This window comes from Triplophysa rosa, linkage group LG7 (genome assembly GCF_024868665.1).
Source record: "Triplophysa rosa linkage group LG7, Trosa_1v2, whole genome shotgun sequence".
In the NCBI taxonomy this organism is placed as follows: Eukaryota; Metazoa; Chordata; class Actinopteri; order Cypriniformes; family Nemacheilidae; genus Triplophysa; species Triplophysa rosa.
The window spans coordinates 23,009,496-23,027,767 of NC_079896.1; the positions used below are offsets into that span (position 1 = coordinate 23,009,496).

The window sequence follows — 18,272 nt, forward strand, 5'->3', positions numbered from 1 at the left end:
ACCTCTTTTTCAGTGAAGGTACCACTTTTTTTTTTACTTGCTTTACTATAAAATATTACTTACAGTACATTTTACAAAACATTGTGTTATTATTATAGAAAAAATATTACTATGACATCATGCTTGCATTTTAACTTATTGGATGTTTTATTCTTTGTTTATTTGTGTAGCCCGTAAAGTGTTTTTACCACGTCAACTTTCTCAAATGTCCCAAAGCATTGTTCTAAAAGCATGCATGCTTCTGTTGGGATTGTTCAATCCTCTAAAGCCCACACAGGTGTGAGACATGCAAATATTACCCAGCCTCCACTGGGGCAGAGCTACTGTATATGAGTGTGTTTATTTATTTTTCTGACCACGGCCGAGGGCATCAGAGAGCGTGCAGCCGCTGTTATCTTTAGAAGGCGGTTTTACAGACGCACACAAATACATAAACGATCCCCATTAATGAAACACACACACACACAGCAGAGACTGAACCGCATGTTGCTACATCACAAACATGAAGCACAGGCCCAGGTGGATTTGATGCAAGCTGTTCTCGGCAGCCCCTCCCATTCCAAACGCACACTCCCAGCATGCCGAGCTGTCAGCCAGGAATCTCTCATAATGAAGGCTAAAATATTTTATTCAGATTTATTAATTTGAAAATGAAGCGTGCCTGTCGGCAGAGGGACAGCGCTTCTCAATCTGTCATCTGTGAGCCGCGGCACGCTGACATCGCCATACATTTGTCTTGTCGTATTTGACAGTCAGATTCTCCCGGGCGCCTCTCCGTCAGGGATCACCCAGGGATTTTTTGAGCGGAATAAAACACATTCCGACAAGGAACAGCCTCTTTATTAATGCAAATTAGGCCTGAAAACACGCCAGCACCAGGCGCTTGGCTTTAGACACCTGAATGTGTGCGTGTGCGTGTGTGAGAAGGTAGTTTTAATAAAAGCTGTGTGCCAGTGAGTGAGTGACTGTGGGGTAGAGATCTCCCACACAAATCTGCCACTCTCAGCAGTGACAGACCCCTGGAGCTACAGGGGGCTTATCTCACCAAAGCCCGTCCAGATACAAACGAACACAGCCGCCCACTGGGACTCGCTCACCCGCTGTCTTCACTGGTGTAAATTGGGTGGCCAAAAACAAACACTTGCACAGAAGTTACGTTCTTCGGGCTAACTTTAACTTTTCCATCACGTGTGACTACTAGACAGGCCAGCAAATTTGTTTGAACATTTTGAAGTTTTCTGCGTAAGTCGATTAGCAAACTTGTCAATAGATAACAAGCAGTTTCTTTTTTTGTAGTACATTTTATATACTCTTTTATTTAGTATATACAGTTTAGCCTGGAAAAACTACAGGTTTGCATTTAATCTGCATTTTAGTTAAGTGTCTGTTGAATACCAACAGAATAAAGTGATATAAAATAACCAGCAATGTGACTGAGAATGGAAAGACGCATGAAAATTGTGATTAAAAATCAGACCTGTTCCGTCAAATATTTATTTTTGATCTGTTTTTAAAATACATGAAAAAACCATTAGCATCGTGTTGTTTAAAAATAAACACGAACTTGCAGTATAAGATCTGAAAACATGCCTATTTTTTTTTGTTTTGCAAATAAAGCATTTTTAAGGAGTTTTTGGGGGGGAATTTGGGAGAAATGTTGTCAGTAGCTCACAGAATTAAATAATAAAATAGAATTTTACTTTAACACTTCACAATATTTATAGTGGAGCCCAAAGTTCGGTGATTAAAATATAATGATAATAAAATTCAAACCTGAAAATAAACACATTTTTAGAATTATTTAAAATATATAATAGAAAACATTTTAAATGTAAAATGATAAAATACAGTATGTCCTGTTTTTTTTACACATAAAACTGGCCTGGATGAGTTGTTGTTTTTCTCTATGGACCTTTTTTATATCCTCACCTGCACTGTGATAAAGATCCCGATTGACATGAGTTTCCTCAGTTTGTCTCTCGTTGTGCGTGCGTGCGTGCGTGTGTGTGCTTTTCTTGCTTTTAAATTGTCCCACTTTTTCTTTCTTGTCTGTAGCTCTTTTTACCTGCTCTACTGGTCAATAATTCCTTCTTCGTTCTCTCCTTTCAGGGGATGGGTCCCTCTCTCTCTCTCTCTCTCTCTCTGATGGTGGGCACTAACATCACAATAACGTAAATTGAAGTCGGTGGCCACTGGATTGTTAAAAAGAGAAAGCTGTCAATCAGGGATGAGTGAAGTGCTGTTGCATGATGGGATTGCTTGTATGTGAGATCAGGGATGGGATTCTTCAATTATCTAAATGGATGAGATGTGTAGGGACCCAGTGCTAAACCCGAGCCGTTCTGATGGGCTAATTGTTTATTTTCTCAAACACAACGGAGGTACTTCACGTAATTCAAAGACAAATAGAGCTCCAGTAAGTCATTTGCTGGTTTACATGTGAGGGATTATATGGTTTAGCTTAAGTCTTTGACTGTAAAAAATGATGTTTTATTGAAAACATTTACTTAATATGTTTATTTTGTAGCTTCCATTTTATAAGAGCGAAATGTGAAAACAAATAGTACTCTGGTAGTACCATAGTAATGATACGGTGTGGTAATACCAGCTATGGAGGATCCCGTTTTTCTCTCTCTATTCTCTCTTGTCTTCTGCTCAGCTTTGCTTCAGAGTTTTAGTGTAATTGCAGTGCTGACCCGCATTACTTCATTAAACCTTAATTCGAGGAAATCATCATCTTTCACATGCTGGTCCCGTCCGTCCTCACTCTATAAACCACCTTCTTAAATTTAAAAGCCTTTTTTATGTTGTTGTTTTTCTCTCATACAGTAGATGGAGTCATAATTTTATATTTTAATGCATGTTAATGTGCTGCTTAACCTTTTCTCCACAATCAAGTGTCTGGGAAAGGTTATCCTTGAACATCGGCCCGTTCAGACACGGCACAATAACATCACCATCTAATGGATCTGTGCTTTATTGTATTGGCTCGTCTCAAAGCGGATCATATCCAATATACATTTAAACAATCAAATTTCATCCATTTACACTTTTATCCAATGTTACTGTACTTACAGTTCATTCAAGGTGTATTTTATGAGTATGTTCGAACCCATGACCTTGGTGTTGCAAAATGGTGTAGCACCATGCTCCACTAGTTGAGCTAGGAATGCTTATTTTTTATTAAACTACTTACAGTAGTAATGTACAGTATGGGCCACTAAGTGCACTCATGAAATGTAAAAGGCATGTTTATGAAATTTGTTACAATTGTTATTTAAATTGTAAGATCTAAACTGTATTTAAATAAGGGATCGTAATGGACAGGATCAGAGATGATGTATTTTTGTAGGCTAACCCGGAAGTAGGTGCCGCGCTGGTTCCCTCGACCGAAAGCCTGTGCATTTTTCCCATAGACCTTTGGAAGAAAAAATAAGCTCTGTGATTAACAAAGGTTTATGATGTTTACACGTTTTGTCTATCAAGATAATTTTTACAAATTAACACAACTTTTTTTTACTTTTGAAACCGAAATACAATCGGCAGAAGTAAAAAGCTAACACGATGCTATAAAAAGACTACACTTAAGGTCGCTCGATATCAACGTCACCACCACCAAGCCTCTTTCAAACTTTATTAAAAATGTGTTCCCTGGTAAGTAACTACTCCGTGAATGAATCCGCATCTACGTTTTAAGAGATTTGTGCACATGTTGGATTATTTGTGAGCTTTATATGCGCGATGACGTCTAACGTCCCCGCCAAAGGAAGTAGCCGCTTTTAGCAACTTGTTAGCAACCTCAGTTTTTAAGACACAATAAGGCTTTAAAAAATCACAAGCGGGTTATAATTGGTGCGTATTATGTCAAAGAATAAAACGTGAAAATACTTAGAGGTTTTGTTTACCACAGACTTTATTTCGGGCGATTTACCAAAAACCCATTAAAAAAAACATAGGCTGCGTCCGAAATACGTGCACTACGTACTTAATTTAAATAAGTACCTACCTATTGGCCGTCAAAACAGTACGTTCTATATAGTATGAGTGGGAGTAGTATGAATACATTTCGGACATACTGCGTCCGCCATGTTTTATGGTCATGTGACCCGTATGCTCTTTGACCTATGACGTATTAACAACAACCTACACGTGAGAGTTGATAAAAACATAATTTAGTCACGAGAAATTAATTTATTGGCACTTACATTAAAAACGGACGTCCGCCTATTTATTTGATTTAGTTTTAAAATTTGACCGTTGCTCAACTCCCGTGGCATCATGGGATAGAGAAGTGTCCATCCGATCCACACTCACGAATCTCGGCGGAAGTAGTAGACCATCCGGGTATTTCTGGCCTACTGTTTTTTGCATAAGTGCAGAAACATCCCTTACCTCTGCAGAGTGGCCATGATGTGCGATGCAATGACCTTTAGATCAGAAGTTTGGGTTCTCAAACTGTGGATTGCGCCCCTCAATTGGGTAGCACAGGGGAATAAGGTGGCTCACGCAAGTCACTTGGCTGTTGTGGTGCATTACAGTTAAAACAATGAACATGGGCAGTATAAAACCTCTGGTTCATCCGTGCTGTAAATGCGCTGGTGTCACATCCGTGAAAGCACAATAAATGTCATTGTTACTTTTCTCAATAAACTTTTTGTCTAATGCACTGCAGTAGCCAAGTGACTTGTGTCATGACTTGCGAAGCCTACAAACAGCATTATTTTATATAACTCATTACTCCATGACTTATTTTGAAAACCAAAGCACACCCACACATCAGCTCTGAGAGCTCCAAGCGTTCTTATATTTTTCGCCATGCTCACTTCCACTTACTTTTGGCCATATGTATATGACATGATTTTAAAAAAATGATCAATAGTAGAGGTATCACTATCGAAAAAAAAATATTGCTAGTTACATGTATCGATATTTTTGCACAGCCGTACTATATAGTATGGAAGTAGGCGATTTCGGACGCAGCCATAGACTATGGAGCGATGGAACCGGAAGTCCTAAAATGCTAACTCGCTTCCGGGTTTTGCATACAAAAATACGTAATCTCTGAGCCTCCCTATTAACATTATGAGACAAATGCTGTCACTTCACCGTAAATGAAACTGTAATTTCACAAAAATTAACTGTACATTTTTTTAAAGATTTTCCACATATAATGTAAAAAAATTGTTAAAAAAACCCTGAGTTTTACAGTTTTTTTAAGATTTTGCACGTATTTCTGAAATACAATAAAAAAACTAATTACAGAAAAATACTGCAAATTTGGCATTGCGATTATAGCATTTTAAATGTTCTGTCAACATCATGACAACCAAAAAGCTAAAACATATCGAAAAAGCTATAACAACGTAAAATAAAAACGTGACATTAACGTTACACATAAACGTTACGTAACATTTCAGCACAGACTTTTTTAGAAAATGCAAATCTTCCTTTCGTGTTCACTTGGTTTGTGCTTCTATTCCCTGTCTGTTAGTTTATCCTCCTGTAAGACAAATTAAATTTCATGTTAAAGTGTCTGGAAGTGTTTCTCGTGGATGGTTTACAATTTCCCATTACACTCGAACCATAACTGAATTGTGGACATAAACAGAGCAGAAGTTACAGTCTACAGAATGAAACTTCATTTATCTCACTCTGTCCGTGAGCCGTGAACATAAAAGCTCTCTGTACACGTTTAAGTGCATGTAAGGAGCGTGTGATTGAATTCTCTGAAGTACTTATGTGTCTCAGTGGACAGTTTTCTACTCGGGGACTTTTCATTTGTATCTGGGGCAGTGTCCTGGAGAACATCAGTTTGGAGTTCATCGGATTGTGAGGTGGTTGCAGGATCAAAGGTCAAAGGCAGGTCAGGCACGTTTTATGACTCGGTTTACGGGTTAGAAAGGGTCAGGTGAGTTTTAAAGACACAACATGTTGGTTAAACGGTCATTGTGTGGAAAGTTTCGGATGTTCTTGTATGTTTATCCCGTCCACCTAAAACATTTATTAAATCTAAACTGCGAAATTTCCAAAAATTGTCACGGATCGGATGAATTTGTACAATGTGAATCATACAAAAACCTATGATGATAAACCTAATTATGATCATAACACATAATCAATAATCAAATGTTATTTACATATATAAGTGTAAATGCAGGGCTGCAATAACAAAAAAGGTTTGAAAATAAATAACTTGTTTGTTTCAAGAAACCTAAGTACTATTTATATATTATGAAGGGCGTTTTGGTGGAATAGTCTATCTTGTGTCTTTATGCTTCGGGTTTGTGTCATGACAAAAGGTTGTGCAGAAGAGAAGGAGAAGAGAAGGCCAGGAGGAGACGTGAAAAAAGAAGGTAAAAATAGAACTGCAGGAGAAGCGAGTCAGAAATCAGGAGGAGACGAGGAGAGGAGAAGGGAGAGAGACAGGAGGAGATGAGAGTAAGAGATCAGGCGGAGAGGAAGGGAGGAGAAATTAGTGCAGAAGGACAGAAGGGGAGAACATGAGTACAGATGCCAAACTTACATAATGAGGCTTTCAAATAAACAAGCGAATGATTGATGTGATGTGATGAGACAGGCAGCTCATAGAGGCTGTGATAACAACAACAACACCCGGACCAGACGAACCAGAACCTCCTGAACGAGCTGAAGACGCCTGAGTCCAACACTGTGTAATTTATCGGTTCCTCGCTCACTCTCTCTCTCTCTCTCGCTCTCTCTCTCTCTCTCTCTCTCTCTCTCTCTCTCTGAGGCTGCATTGATCTGACTGTAGGCGAGTGATTAGTATGTCTGCTGTAACACAGCTCGTCTTTGTTCTCCTCCACTGCCATGTTGCTCTGAGCATCTCTGAGGTGCATTCATGTCCTGGAACCCAAGCTCACGTGTATACCACAAATCTGTGACCCTCATACCTACAGCACATGCAGGGGATCAGAGGGATTTTTCTTTACTTTAGAAATGTGTTGTCACTTCATTAGAACTAGCGTTGGATGTGTAAGTTCGTATGTGACTGATGTGGCCACAACGTCAACTAATCTATTTCCAACCGATCTAATATCTGTTGCATTATTTTCGCAAACAGTCAAAATAGATTGACAAAATTGTTGGAAGTCTATAGAATGGATTTAAAAGGGTAGTTCACCCCAAAATAAAACTTATTTCATAATTAATTCGCCATCATGTCATTCAAAACCTGTATGAATGTCTCTCCTTTGGACCACAAGAGAAGATATTTTGAGAAATGTCTCAGTGGTTTCTTGTCCATTCAATGGAAATCAATTGGTGCCAATTTTACTAACATTCTACAAAATATTTTTGTGTTCTGCACAAGAAAGGTTTGAAACGACATGAGGATGAGTAAACCATTTTGGACCAATCATTCTTTTAGATATGATAAAAAATAGAGAATATATAGAATACTACACTCTTATCGGCAGGTACACGCATACCAAATTATCAAATACTTAATGCTAAAGGAATAGTTCACCTGCAAATGAAAATTCTGTCATCATTTACTCATCCTCTCGTCATTTTAAACCTGTGTGACTTTCTTTCTTCTGCAAAACACAAAGGAAGTTTTTTTGAAGAATGTTAGTAACCAAAAACCGTTGGTCCCCATTGACTTCTATTGTATGGATATAAAACCAATGCAAGTCAATGGGGACCAACGGTTTTCTGTTACCAACATTCTTCAAAATATCTACTTTTGTGAAAGAAAGAAAGAAAGCCATACAGGTTTGAAATGACAAGACGGCATATAAATAATGACAGAATCTTAATTTTGGTGTGAACTATACGTACTGTATATACCTATAGGATTCTTGATGGTAAAATACTTTCTCCTATTTCAGAAAAACTCCATTCTTGTTGCACTTCACACACTACGGAAGAGCCCAGAAGCTCCTGCAGTCTGAATGAAGCTTCATCTATGGACTCTTCTAGTCCTGAGAAATGACCCACGGCGTAGACGAGAGTGTGCCGCACCAACCGATCCACTGCACCGCTGCGTCCCTGTCAGCCCGCATTCACTCAAGCCACCCACCCAGCACAATAATGTGCAGGCAAACAAACGCACAAGCCACTTCGACTGTAAGTGTGTGTTTGTGTGATAGACAGTGTGACTGTGACGTGTGTCAAGTGTAGAGCTTGAAAAAAAATGGAAAAAAGTCAAGCTGTTTTGTTCCTCTTTTGTTACAGTATTAAAAAATAGCATTATGATATTTTATTGGTACATGATCTATTTTATTTACATAAGCAGGCCTGCACGAAAAGCATCAGAGCTTTCCTTTTTTCTATAATCTTCCGAAATGTTTCAAAAAATCCCAACCCTCTCTACCCCTCACAGGTTGGTTAATATTACAAATTTGGGCTATATTTAACAATGCTTTCCGGTGTTAATTGAAGTAACAGAATTGAAGAACAGACTGAGCTCCATCAATGAAAACTTTTTGGTTTTTGGTGAAGTGTGTCATTTTTATGCCACTAACATCACCAGAGTTATAAAATAATAACTGAACTCCCCAAATCCCTATTACAACATGATTCCATCTATAAATCTAAAGCACATAAAGAGACGGATAATCTCGTGAGACGAGGAATGTAGTTTCTTCCCCCACTGCGGTGTTACATTTGACAGTGCTGTCTGAAACGGCCACTGTTACTTTAAATAGCCATGAATATATTACATAGAATTGCATTGGGGTGGCAATACTGTTCTGTCTTATCATACACACTGAAGAAAATGATCAGTTTAGTTTGGCTTCCGTAACCAGTATATACTGTATGCATAAGGAACCAAATTCAACAGGACTTTTGCTTAAATATTTTAAATTTGACATTAGCAACCAAGCAAAACAAAACACCGAACAAAGATGTCCGTAAATTCAAACCTTAAAACGTAGTACTGTAATAAACAATATACAAAATGAATAATACGCAGGGCTAAATAGAAAAAGGAACTATTATGTAAATTAACAAAGAAGTGTAAGTGACAGTGTTTATTTTGTGTGTCAATAGTTTTAGTCATTTTTGTAGTCTGGCAGGTAGACTGTTGTACCTTTGTCAAGGTTTTTTGGGGATGAGAGCACATCAGTTCTGTTCATGTTATAGACCTGTAATTTACCAAGTATAAGTTGCTTTTACCAAGTTGTGGTTTTATTTTGTTTTATAACTTTGAATTCTTGTCTAATTGCTGTTTCTCTTGTTTTTCAGAACAAACCTTTAATGCAGTGGTTATAAACTGCTTTATGTGACTCCATGTCTAAGCTTGTATACGGTTTTAGTTACATTTTACATTTAGTCAGCAGACGCTTTTATCCAAAGCGACTTACAAGTGAGGTAAACAATAGAAGCAATTGGAACAACATAAGGACAACAAAATGCATAAGTGCATTAAAAACTGGTCTCATATTTATTTACACAGTATACAAAGCTAAGTATTTTTTTTTGATAGATAGAGTAGAAAAGAAATAGAAGTCAGTACTAATCGGTAAGGTGTTGATGGAAGAGATGTGTTTTCAGACGATTCCACAAATGTGGAACAGATCCAGAGAAGGTAGTGTGTAATTTTTTTGTAGGATCTTTTGAGAGAAATGCCATATAATATACATAATTATGTGTTCAGAAGTGTATAAAGACCTTACATAATGAAGCGTTATGTTTTTATCACTTTAGAATGAGCTATTTCTATACATACACCGTGGGCATGGAATTCGCCATGTTGTTTCCACAGTAGCCCTAAACGGACAAACTGCACTACAGAGCGCGTTTCATAAACACGTTATCTCCTTTGTCAAAGAAGCGAAAATGTGACGACATCTTAGCCCTGTTTCAGCCACCGTTGTGCTTCGAAAGTGAGGGGGTGGACTGAGCCGTTGGTTGCAATTTGCAACCTCACCTCTAGATGCCCCTAAAATTCACACACTGGACATGTGAAGTGGCTTAAATATAAAAGATAGCTATAACAAATATGTAGGGATTTTATGGTGATTGTGAAAGTTTTCACCATAGATTTCCAAGATTGAATTTCAAACACAGCTATTTGTTGTGGACTATAGGCTTGTTAGGATCCGCTGATGAGTGAAAATGTTTGCTGTGTGCCGGACAAGACAGATGTTTGGACAGTGTGACAGTCTCCTCTGCTACGTAAAAGATCTCCCAGGGACTGCTGTTCGGCAGATGGTAAGATGCACATTACAGAGACGCCATCACAGTGCACACTGCTGTCTCTGGCTGCCAGGTACAGAACTGTCCTTTTACAAAGCCAAACGAAGGATAAACAGGGAACACAACAGCGGTTTCCAGAAGAACCCGGGGATTGTCTGTAAAGTCATTTCGAATACATTCCAAGAAATCCGTCTATTAGCCAGAGGGTCACTGCTCAATTTAGAACAGGGAAATCAGCCCAGAGTGTCTTCCATTTATTTCTGCTCTTGGACTTGCTCTCGGTTGAGTTAAAGAGGCATCTCTCAATCATACACACTGGATCGTGTGTGTGAGTGAGTGTGTGTGTGTGTGTGTTTCCCCCTCTCCCCGTGGCAGGAGCAGTAGAGTGGATGCGTCGGACCTGGAAGGCACTTTTCAGCCTGGTCACACACACTAGGGCCCTGCTGCTTGGCTGCGCACCATGGGTCACCAGCTTACATTAGAAAAGCCCAGCCGAACACAGTCATGCGTGTTGTTCCGACATACCTGGAAAAAACACAACACCGCACAGAGCACAAAAGAGGCCAACGCAACATGATCAAACAAGACGTTTTGATAAAAAAAGCGTGTTTGTCAACACACTATGGAAATTTAATTCCAAATCAGTTTATTTTGACTCACTATGATTTCATGTATTGAATGAAGGATGGAATCATTTGATGGTTAATTCTGAATTAATCACATTAACAGGGTGATATCTGAAATGAATGAAACCCAAGGTCAATTGTTTTGATCGGGGGTTTTGCACCTCCGTGAGATAAATCTATTTCTTGGCAGCGGGCTGGAAAATGAGACGGAGACATGGGAAGAAAATGGAGGTTTGCCACTGGTCACAGGGGGGACTGAGACAGACCGCAACGTGAGACACGATTATTTATTTATTTTTGTGTGTGTGTGATGCAACAACTGATTTACCTGTCTCCCATCACACTTACAGAAATTAATCATGTTTTCTTATAGTAAAAGTTTAGTAATAATGTTTTTGAAGGATTTCGACCATTTGTATAACCACAGTTTAACTACAAATGGTTAAACTAAGGTCACTACAGTGTAAATGTGTGGTTACTATGTTTTTATCACAAACAAAAAGCTATGATTACAATAGTTAAACCATGTCCATAATAAATGAATAAAATAAATATAAAAACATGGAAAATCTCTAAATAAATACATATTTACATAATGTCGTTTTTATAATTTTATATTTTTTTATTATTATATCATACAATAACATGTATATGTACAATTATATGTATAAAGTTATTATGCGATATGCAGATATATTCAAATATAATACAGTCCAAAATGTACAAATATTACTTTACCTACCACACGTCGCACTTAAATAGTAATACGGTAGTCTACTCCAAAAACACTTACGTGTTTGTGAGTTATAAACAAAGTGACCCAAGTGCACAATAGTAGTGGACAAAAATGAATAGCATTCTGACAGGAGGGCATAAAAGCGCGTTCCCGCGTCTCATCTCTCTCTCATGCGCAATGATTGACATGCACCGAGAGCCTTCGGTGGGCGGAGATATCCATCTACGTATCCAATCAGACGGCGAGGGCGGAGCCTGAGCATCACAGTCTGAGCTGTAGTGTTACAATGTAACAAAAGCAGCAGGATGAAACATTGAAATAATGCGCGCGTGTATCAAGCGCTGCGTTTACGCGGGAACCGAATAATAACGCGCAACACGGCACCGACAGCTCGCGCGCGAGTCAGTTAAGCGTTTAAAGTCCGCTTGACACTTACACGTGAGCTCACGTTTCAGCTGGAGTAGAGCACCGGGGTCAGAGAGAAACGGGACAGGTCTGCACGTTACCGAGCACCGGAGAAACCTCCGCCGCAGCTGTAGAGGAGAACGCACGGAGGACCGGAGCGGGGCCGACATGGACGAGCAGCCGCGCCTGATGCACGCTCACGCGCCCGTGGGGATGACCGGACACCCGGGCTTGTCTCAGCACATACCGGAGAACACCGACGGCGACGGGAGAAAGCAGGACATCGGAGACATCTTACAGCAGATCATGACCATCACGGACCAGAGTCTGGACGAGGCGCAGGCCAGGTGAGATGTCACCACAGTCATGTCAGTGGATCTGGAGCTCCAGAAGTAAAAATACAGTGCAAAATAATATACACTTAAATAGGCATGATTAAATTTGTTTACAATTAGTAATAATATAATACAGTTAAAATAAAAAGATAAACAGTAAAGCAGTTCCACATTTATTAAGAGCAATACATTACATAACTAATATTATTTAAAAAAATAAATGGTATATATTGTAAATATTGTATTTATGTAAATAAACATTTTCCTTAACTTTACAACGACTTTACATTTTAAAATAATGAAAGCAAATTAAATGTTCTCTGCAACAACTGTCATACAATACAGATATTGTACCATAAGAAAGGAATGTGTGTTTTTGTGTCAATCTGTCATTTTGTGTGTTTACTTTCTTGACAGCTGGCTCACACAGACATACCACAGTTTTTACTGCTGTATCTGTAGAATTTTGTGCTAAATTGACCATGTTAATTGCATGCAAGGGAATAGTTTAGATGTTTGGTATCTTTTTTAAGACTTTGCATCCTGGTGCATTTGCAGGTGTGATGTTATTGACAAAAGCAGCTATGGACTGATAACACAATAGCTGTTGTCAGTGTGTCCAAACACATGCAGTGTGTGGTGACAGACATCAGGGGATTTTTCTGACATGTGGTGCTCATTTTTTGTCAATAGAAATGAACAGATGCCACGATAGAATGTGACAGACAGGCATCTCCTCGCATGTATGATGTCCTTTTTACTGGGACACATATGTTCTTCAGAGGTTTAAAAAAATATAGAGAACAAACGCATTTGACCCATTTTAAGATATTTTGTGTTTTAGAAATTGGATTAATTGGTATTATAGAATAAAAGTTCAAAATGTAAAAAATGTTAAATTGCAGACATTATTATTTCTAGAATTAAAAATTCATTACTCAGCCTTGAAGAGTATTTTTATATGGATACGAAAGACATTTCTGAAGATAATGTGAAAAATAGTGCTTTTGGGTTGTTACAAAGAAATAAAAAGAAATAAAAATAGACGATAATAATTGCAGCATTAATTATTATGAATAATGACCTTTTGTTCATATTTTACTATTATGTCACATTTAAATACAAATTAATAAAAATATAAACTATTAAAGTCATAAACCGTCTCAAGATTTCTGTAAAATGCAATTTATGTCACTATGGCTATTTTACGGTCAGGCAATAAGAGAAATATTCATCTTTGTAAACGCTCACCGCTGCCTTTCGATGTGTTTCAGGAAACATGCTCTCAACTGCCATCGAATGAAGCCAGCTCTATTTAACGTCCTGTGTGAAATCAAAGAGAAAACCGGTAAGTGGTGTTATCCTTAAAAATATTCATCATGATCGCACAGCCCATTTAGCATGAATGAAAGGATGATATATTTGTTGAGCACGACTTGGATATTCTCTGTATTTCAGTGTCTGCTCGGAGAGCTTTGTATTGCACACGTCATGACATATTTATGTAAACCCAGCAGGAAAAAAGATTATAATTGGCAACACGGTGTTGTAACGGCATGCTGTGTCTCCCGAGTGAATTTTTATTTTTCTACATTGTGATTGGCTGTGGATATGTAAGGCTGTGGATCTCGGTGTGTGAATGTGGCTTTGTGGCAGAGCTGGTGAGGAAATGAGGGAAAACGTCTTCTCTTTTGACCTCTCATTGGTAAATCATTTTTACGGTATACTTAGTCAGACTGTAGTAGGGTTGTCTTTTTGTACCTTAACAAGAGATCCAGCCATGTTCAGGTTATAAAAGTACAATATTAAATTACCAATCATAACTTGCCTTGCTGCTGTGTGTAGACATGTTTGACTAAACACCACGAATTAAATTTGTGCTTTTTGTGAGCTGTCAGTCATAGATTTTGTGGCTTTGTGATGTAAAAATGCCAAATGATGAAAAAAAAAAATGTGGTGACTTTTCTCAGAAACAGAATGGCTGTAATGTTTCGTTTTTATTTGGCTTCCCCGAGGCTTGAGAGTAGGAATTACGATGGATCTGTGCTCGTGAGATATCGAGACCTTATCGCTCTGCGGTTTGATGTGGAAAACGGTTCCAGCGTGTTTCACAGTCATTAGTGCATGAAATAAAAAGGAGATAAAGCAGATTTCTTTATCATTATCTCTCTGACGGCCCCGTTCCAGCTGTGAGGCAGTGGGAGGTTCTGATCTCGCTGTTTATTTTGTCTCCTCCACCGCCGTGATGGTCCGCTATGATGTTTTCATTGAGTTTTAGCCCCCCTAGCGCGACCGGCGTCTCGGCAAAGGGGTGGGGGGGATCTGCGGCCTGCCGCTCCACTCCTGCTCTGCGTCCGAGCGGGGAGTGACACAGCTATGCGTGGAGTTCCACTCCCTGCCGTTCCGTTCTCTGTTTGTTTTTCTTTTCGGAGTTCACTGAGAGTTCGCGCTCGCATGAAACGCAGCACGTCGTGAACGTATCCCAGACTGCACCGCTTCGTTGCGCCCGTTTTCAACAGTACACGAAAAATACGAAGGGCCTCGTAGCGTCCCAGTCAGAACCACTACGTTTAGGAGCGTTTATGTTAAAGGTTTGTTTGTTTTGTGGTAGTGCATCGTTCTGTTTAAAAATAATTTATCTGAAACATCTTTCCAGTGTAAACTTTTAAGGAAATAGAGAAAAACATTTTGCATATGGGTTTTGCTTAAAACCTGGATTTTGAAAGTGTAGAGTGAGTTTGCCATTTGTTTATTTCTCAAAAGTCAAGAGATTAGAGTCATGTCTTTTTCGCATATGGTTTTTGATTTAATCAATATTTGTTTTGTTTGATGTATATCATTCCTCGACAAACACGTGCGAGAGGAATGTTGGAGTTATCCTGATCTTGTGTAGATTTTACATGACGAAAGCCATAAAGTAACTCATGAATGATATTGCAAAACATAAAGCAAAACGCTGATACCTGTTACTCGAACAAGATGCTTTAACTAAATAAACTGAATGAAGAACAAGATTTAGCATTTGAAAATATTTGCAGGTGATTTGTAAAATGTAATGTGAAGTTAACTTCCGGTCTATGTTTGGTTACAATATAACAATTTATTTTATATTCAATTTATATTAATATTAATTTATAATATATTTGATTTAATATTATTTGTATTGTATTTATTGTTTACTACTCAACAGTTATTGATTCTTTGCGTAAGTCAACCGGAAGTTCAGTTTGGGCCACATAATGTTTGTTTATGTTGTTGTCGCTGAATAAAAGTATTATTTAAAAGTATTATTATATCACATTTAATATTTTCTATGTAATCACTATTTTTATGAAAGTGCTTTATGTAAAGCTTAATACATTTGAACAAATAATTAAAATGATTTACAAAATAAAAGTATAGTCTTTGCACTAAAGTAAAACCATGTACAGTATATGTAAAAAAATCCATCATTTGTTTAACATAAATCATAAATCATCAAAGTAAAAAATGATATTGTCGAGAATGAAAAGTTGAAATCCAGGCTTTAAGTTTCAAAGTTTTCGAATTCAAGATCACGTACAGTACAGTACCATCAAGCGATCATGTGTGTGTGTAGCATGTTTGTCCATCTCCTCCCAGTGTGTTGATTGACACCTGCAGGGAGGACATGAGCCCAAGTCACGACCCGACCTTTTGACCCTGCTCTCTGTTTTTACTGGGATTTACAGAACGCCGGATACAGCGTGTCTTTTTCATTGGGTTTCTGAGGCGCTGTCGTCTGTATGCTCTTAATCACTTTCATTGTACTTTCATTCTCGTCTGTGGAATGTGTCTTTGCAAGGGCTCGTGTGTGTGTTGACACAAGGGGAGGATGTGTTTATGCATAGGTGGATTTGGAGTGTTTTACCTTAATCTTTGTGTGTTGTAGTTTTGACACCTTAGAAATCACCTGACTGTATAAACTAGTTTGACGCTAAATTCTGATTGGATGTGCCCCAGGTCACATGGTGTGAACACATGAACATATTCTCTGTTTGTGCTTTATTTTACAGCAATGGACATTTAAGAATCTTTTTTTTTGAAAATCTCTTTAAATGGAAAAGAAAGCGACTTGAGGTTGTGGGGTAACAGTAATTTTACATCGATTAAAGAGTTTTATGTAGTCCGCCTTGCTACATAACAGTCATCTTTTGGTGCCATTAAACGTTGATTTCTCTATTTACAGATCTAATGCCAATAGTTGTTTACCAGTTTTACGTAAACGCACTACATGCATTTATCTGCATTCGTGCATTTTATTATTGAACTTAAAATGTAATTTGCTATGTAATTAGTTTCCAATTAGAAATGCTCTGCTTGTTGACACCTTCATGAAAACAGAGGTAACGTCCGTCCTAGCATCTGTGATCTTTGGAGCGTGTAGCCTAGAATGATGTTGGAAATGCTCTGGCACCAAATGGTTTTCCAAAAATACCCTCTGTAACAATTCCAGACAGATCAGCTGGCTCGCACGGGCCCAGCGGCTTGCTGAATCTTGTTTCGTTATTCTTTATAGCGACATAAACCAGCCAGCGCTTAAAAGGAACAGTGCAAATATATCTCCCCTCTTTGGTTTTTGGTCTTTCTGACACATGGAAGCTCGTCTCTGTGGAAGTGGAATTCTTGGATCTCTTGGAACTTCAGAACGGCGTCAAGGCATCTAATTGCCGATTGTCAGAGTTCGTTCTGTGACGCCACCTTGAACCTTCAGCTTTGACAGAGACAGTAGCGGCACTTCACCATGGCAGTTTTTGAGCACCTGTCAGAGATTTTACATCGCGTACGGATAGTCGTTAACTTCAGAAACCTCGAAGAGAAGCCCTAATAGAAGCTGTTGATGCACGAAGTGGGTTGTTTTCTTTCTTTATTTTTTTGCTTTGTTTGTTTGTTCCTTTTTAACAGTTTTTCATATTTTTGCAAAATGATTTGACTTTATCATAAATGTTTGTGAAAACAACAAAAAAGTGACAAAAGATAACAAAAATAGAGCTAATTTTGTTATTTGTTCTAACACAAACAAGGCATTTGCAGTGTTCTTATTAAAATTTGATGTTACATGCAGTTGCTTTCAAATGACTTTTAACTTAAAATTGAAGCTGTTGTTCATGTTTTATTTTTATTTTATTTGTTTATAGAAAATAAATGTATTTCTAAATCCAGGTTTTTCATTACCTAGGCAAATATTATTTCTTATTGCACACGTTTGTAAACACACCGAAACCATTATTTAAAACTGCTGTCAAATCAAACAAATCTTGGCTTGCTGTGTTTTTCCTGCCAGCAAACCTCAACAAAAGGCACATTCTTGTGGCATGTGTTTGAACAGTGTAAGGTTTAACGCCTGGGGTTCGGGTGATGTAATGTTATTTTTTTACGTGTGAGAATAAGGTGAGGAGAGGGCGGGGCGGGATTATTTGACAAGGCTGAAATGAGCCAGAGATGACTTCTCCGAGCGCGCTCGGCACGGAGCAGCAGCGTGTGGAGTTCTCGGGCCTGTGTGAAACTCATCTCAAACTTAACACACCAGTGGCCGCACTAGTATATACTTCAGCAGCCCGAATAAATCAACAACAGCGCTTCTTTGTGTTTTCAAACAGCGGACTGACATACATTTAACATGTTAACAATGACATGCTTGATGTCAATGCCATTTTCCAGTTTTAACTCTGGAACTACAACTTTTTGTTGTTGTTTTCCAGTTTTGTCCAAAAACTTGAGTCTTAACTCTTGGCAGTAGGTTTGAATATCAAGAAGTCAAGAAACAGATGTTAAAAATCTGATCTTACTTTTGGTTTATTCATACTGTAATTCTAGGAATGAAAGGTCAGATTGCAGATGAGCAGCGAGTGCATTGTGGGATGGAAGATCTCATGCACTAATGCACATTTTGGCAAATGTAGTAGGTCATCCGGGTATTTCATGCATAAAGTAAATTTGCATACTGTGCACAGTATACGTGCCATAGGCTTCAGTAACGATAAGAAT

General features: G+C 38.3%; 1 protein-coding gene and 1 long non-coding RNA gene across 3 annotated transcripts in view; both read left to right on the forward strand.

Moving 5' to 3' along the window:
* Positions 1-8,131, forward strand: part of LOC130557031 (uncharacterized) — a 61,879-nt gene extending 53,748 nt beyond the window's left edge. The window contains exon 8 of the long non-coding RNA XR_008963263.1: positions 7,851-8,131. This is a non-coding gene — a long non-coding RNA (uncharacterized LOC130557031). The remainder of the gene's footprint in view (positions 1-7,850) is intronic.
* Positions 8,132-11,641: 3,510 nt separating this feature from the next.
* Positions 11,642-18,272, forward strand: part of pbx1b (pre-B-cell leukemia homeobox 1b) — a 79,925-nt gene continuing 73,294 nt past the window's right edge. Inside the window, exons 1-2 of one of the 2 annotated variants that reach the window (XM_057338676.1) lie at positions 11,642-12,278; positions 13,541-13,614. In XM_057338676.1, coding sequence (XP_057194659.1) covers positions 12,100-12,278; positions 13,541-13,614 — 253 coding nt within the window. In that variant the 5' untranslated portion in view covers positions 11,642-12,099. The remainder of the gene's footprint in view (positions 12,279-13,540; positions 13,615-18,272) is intronic. The other variant, XM_057338675.1, reaches the window with a different exon arrangement.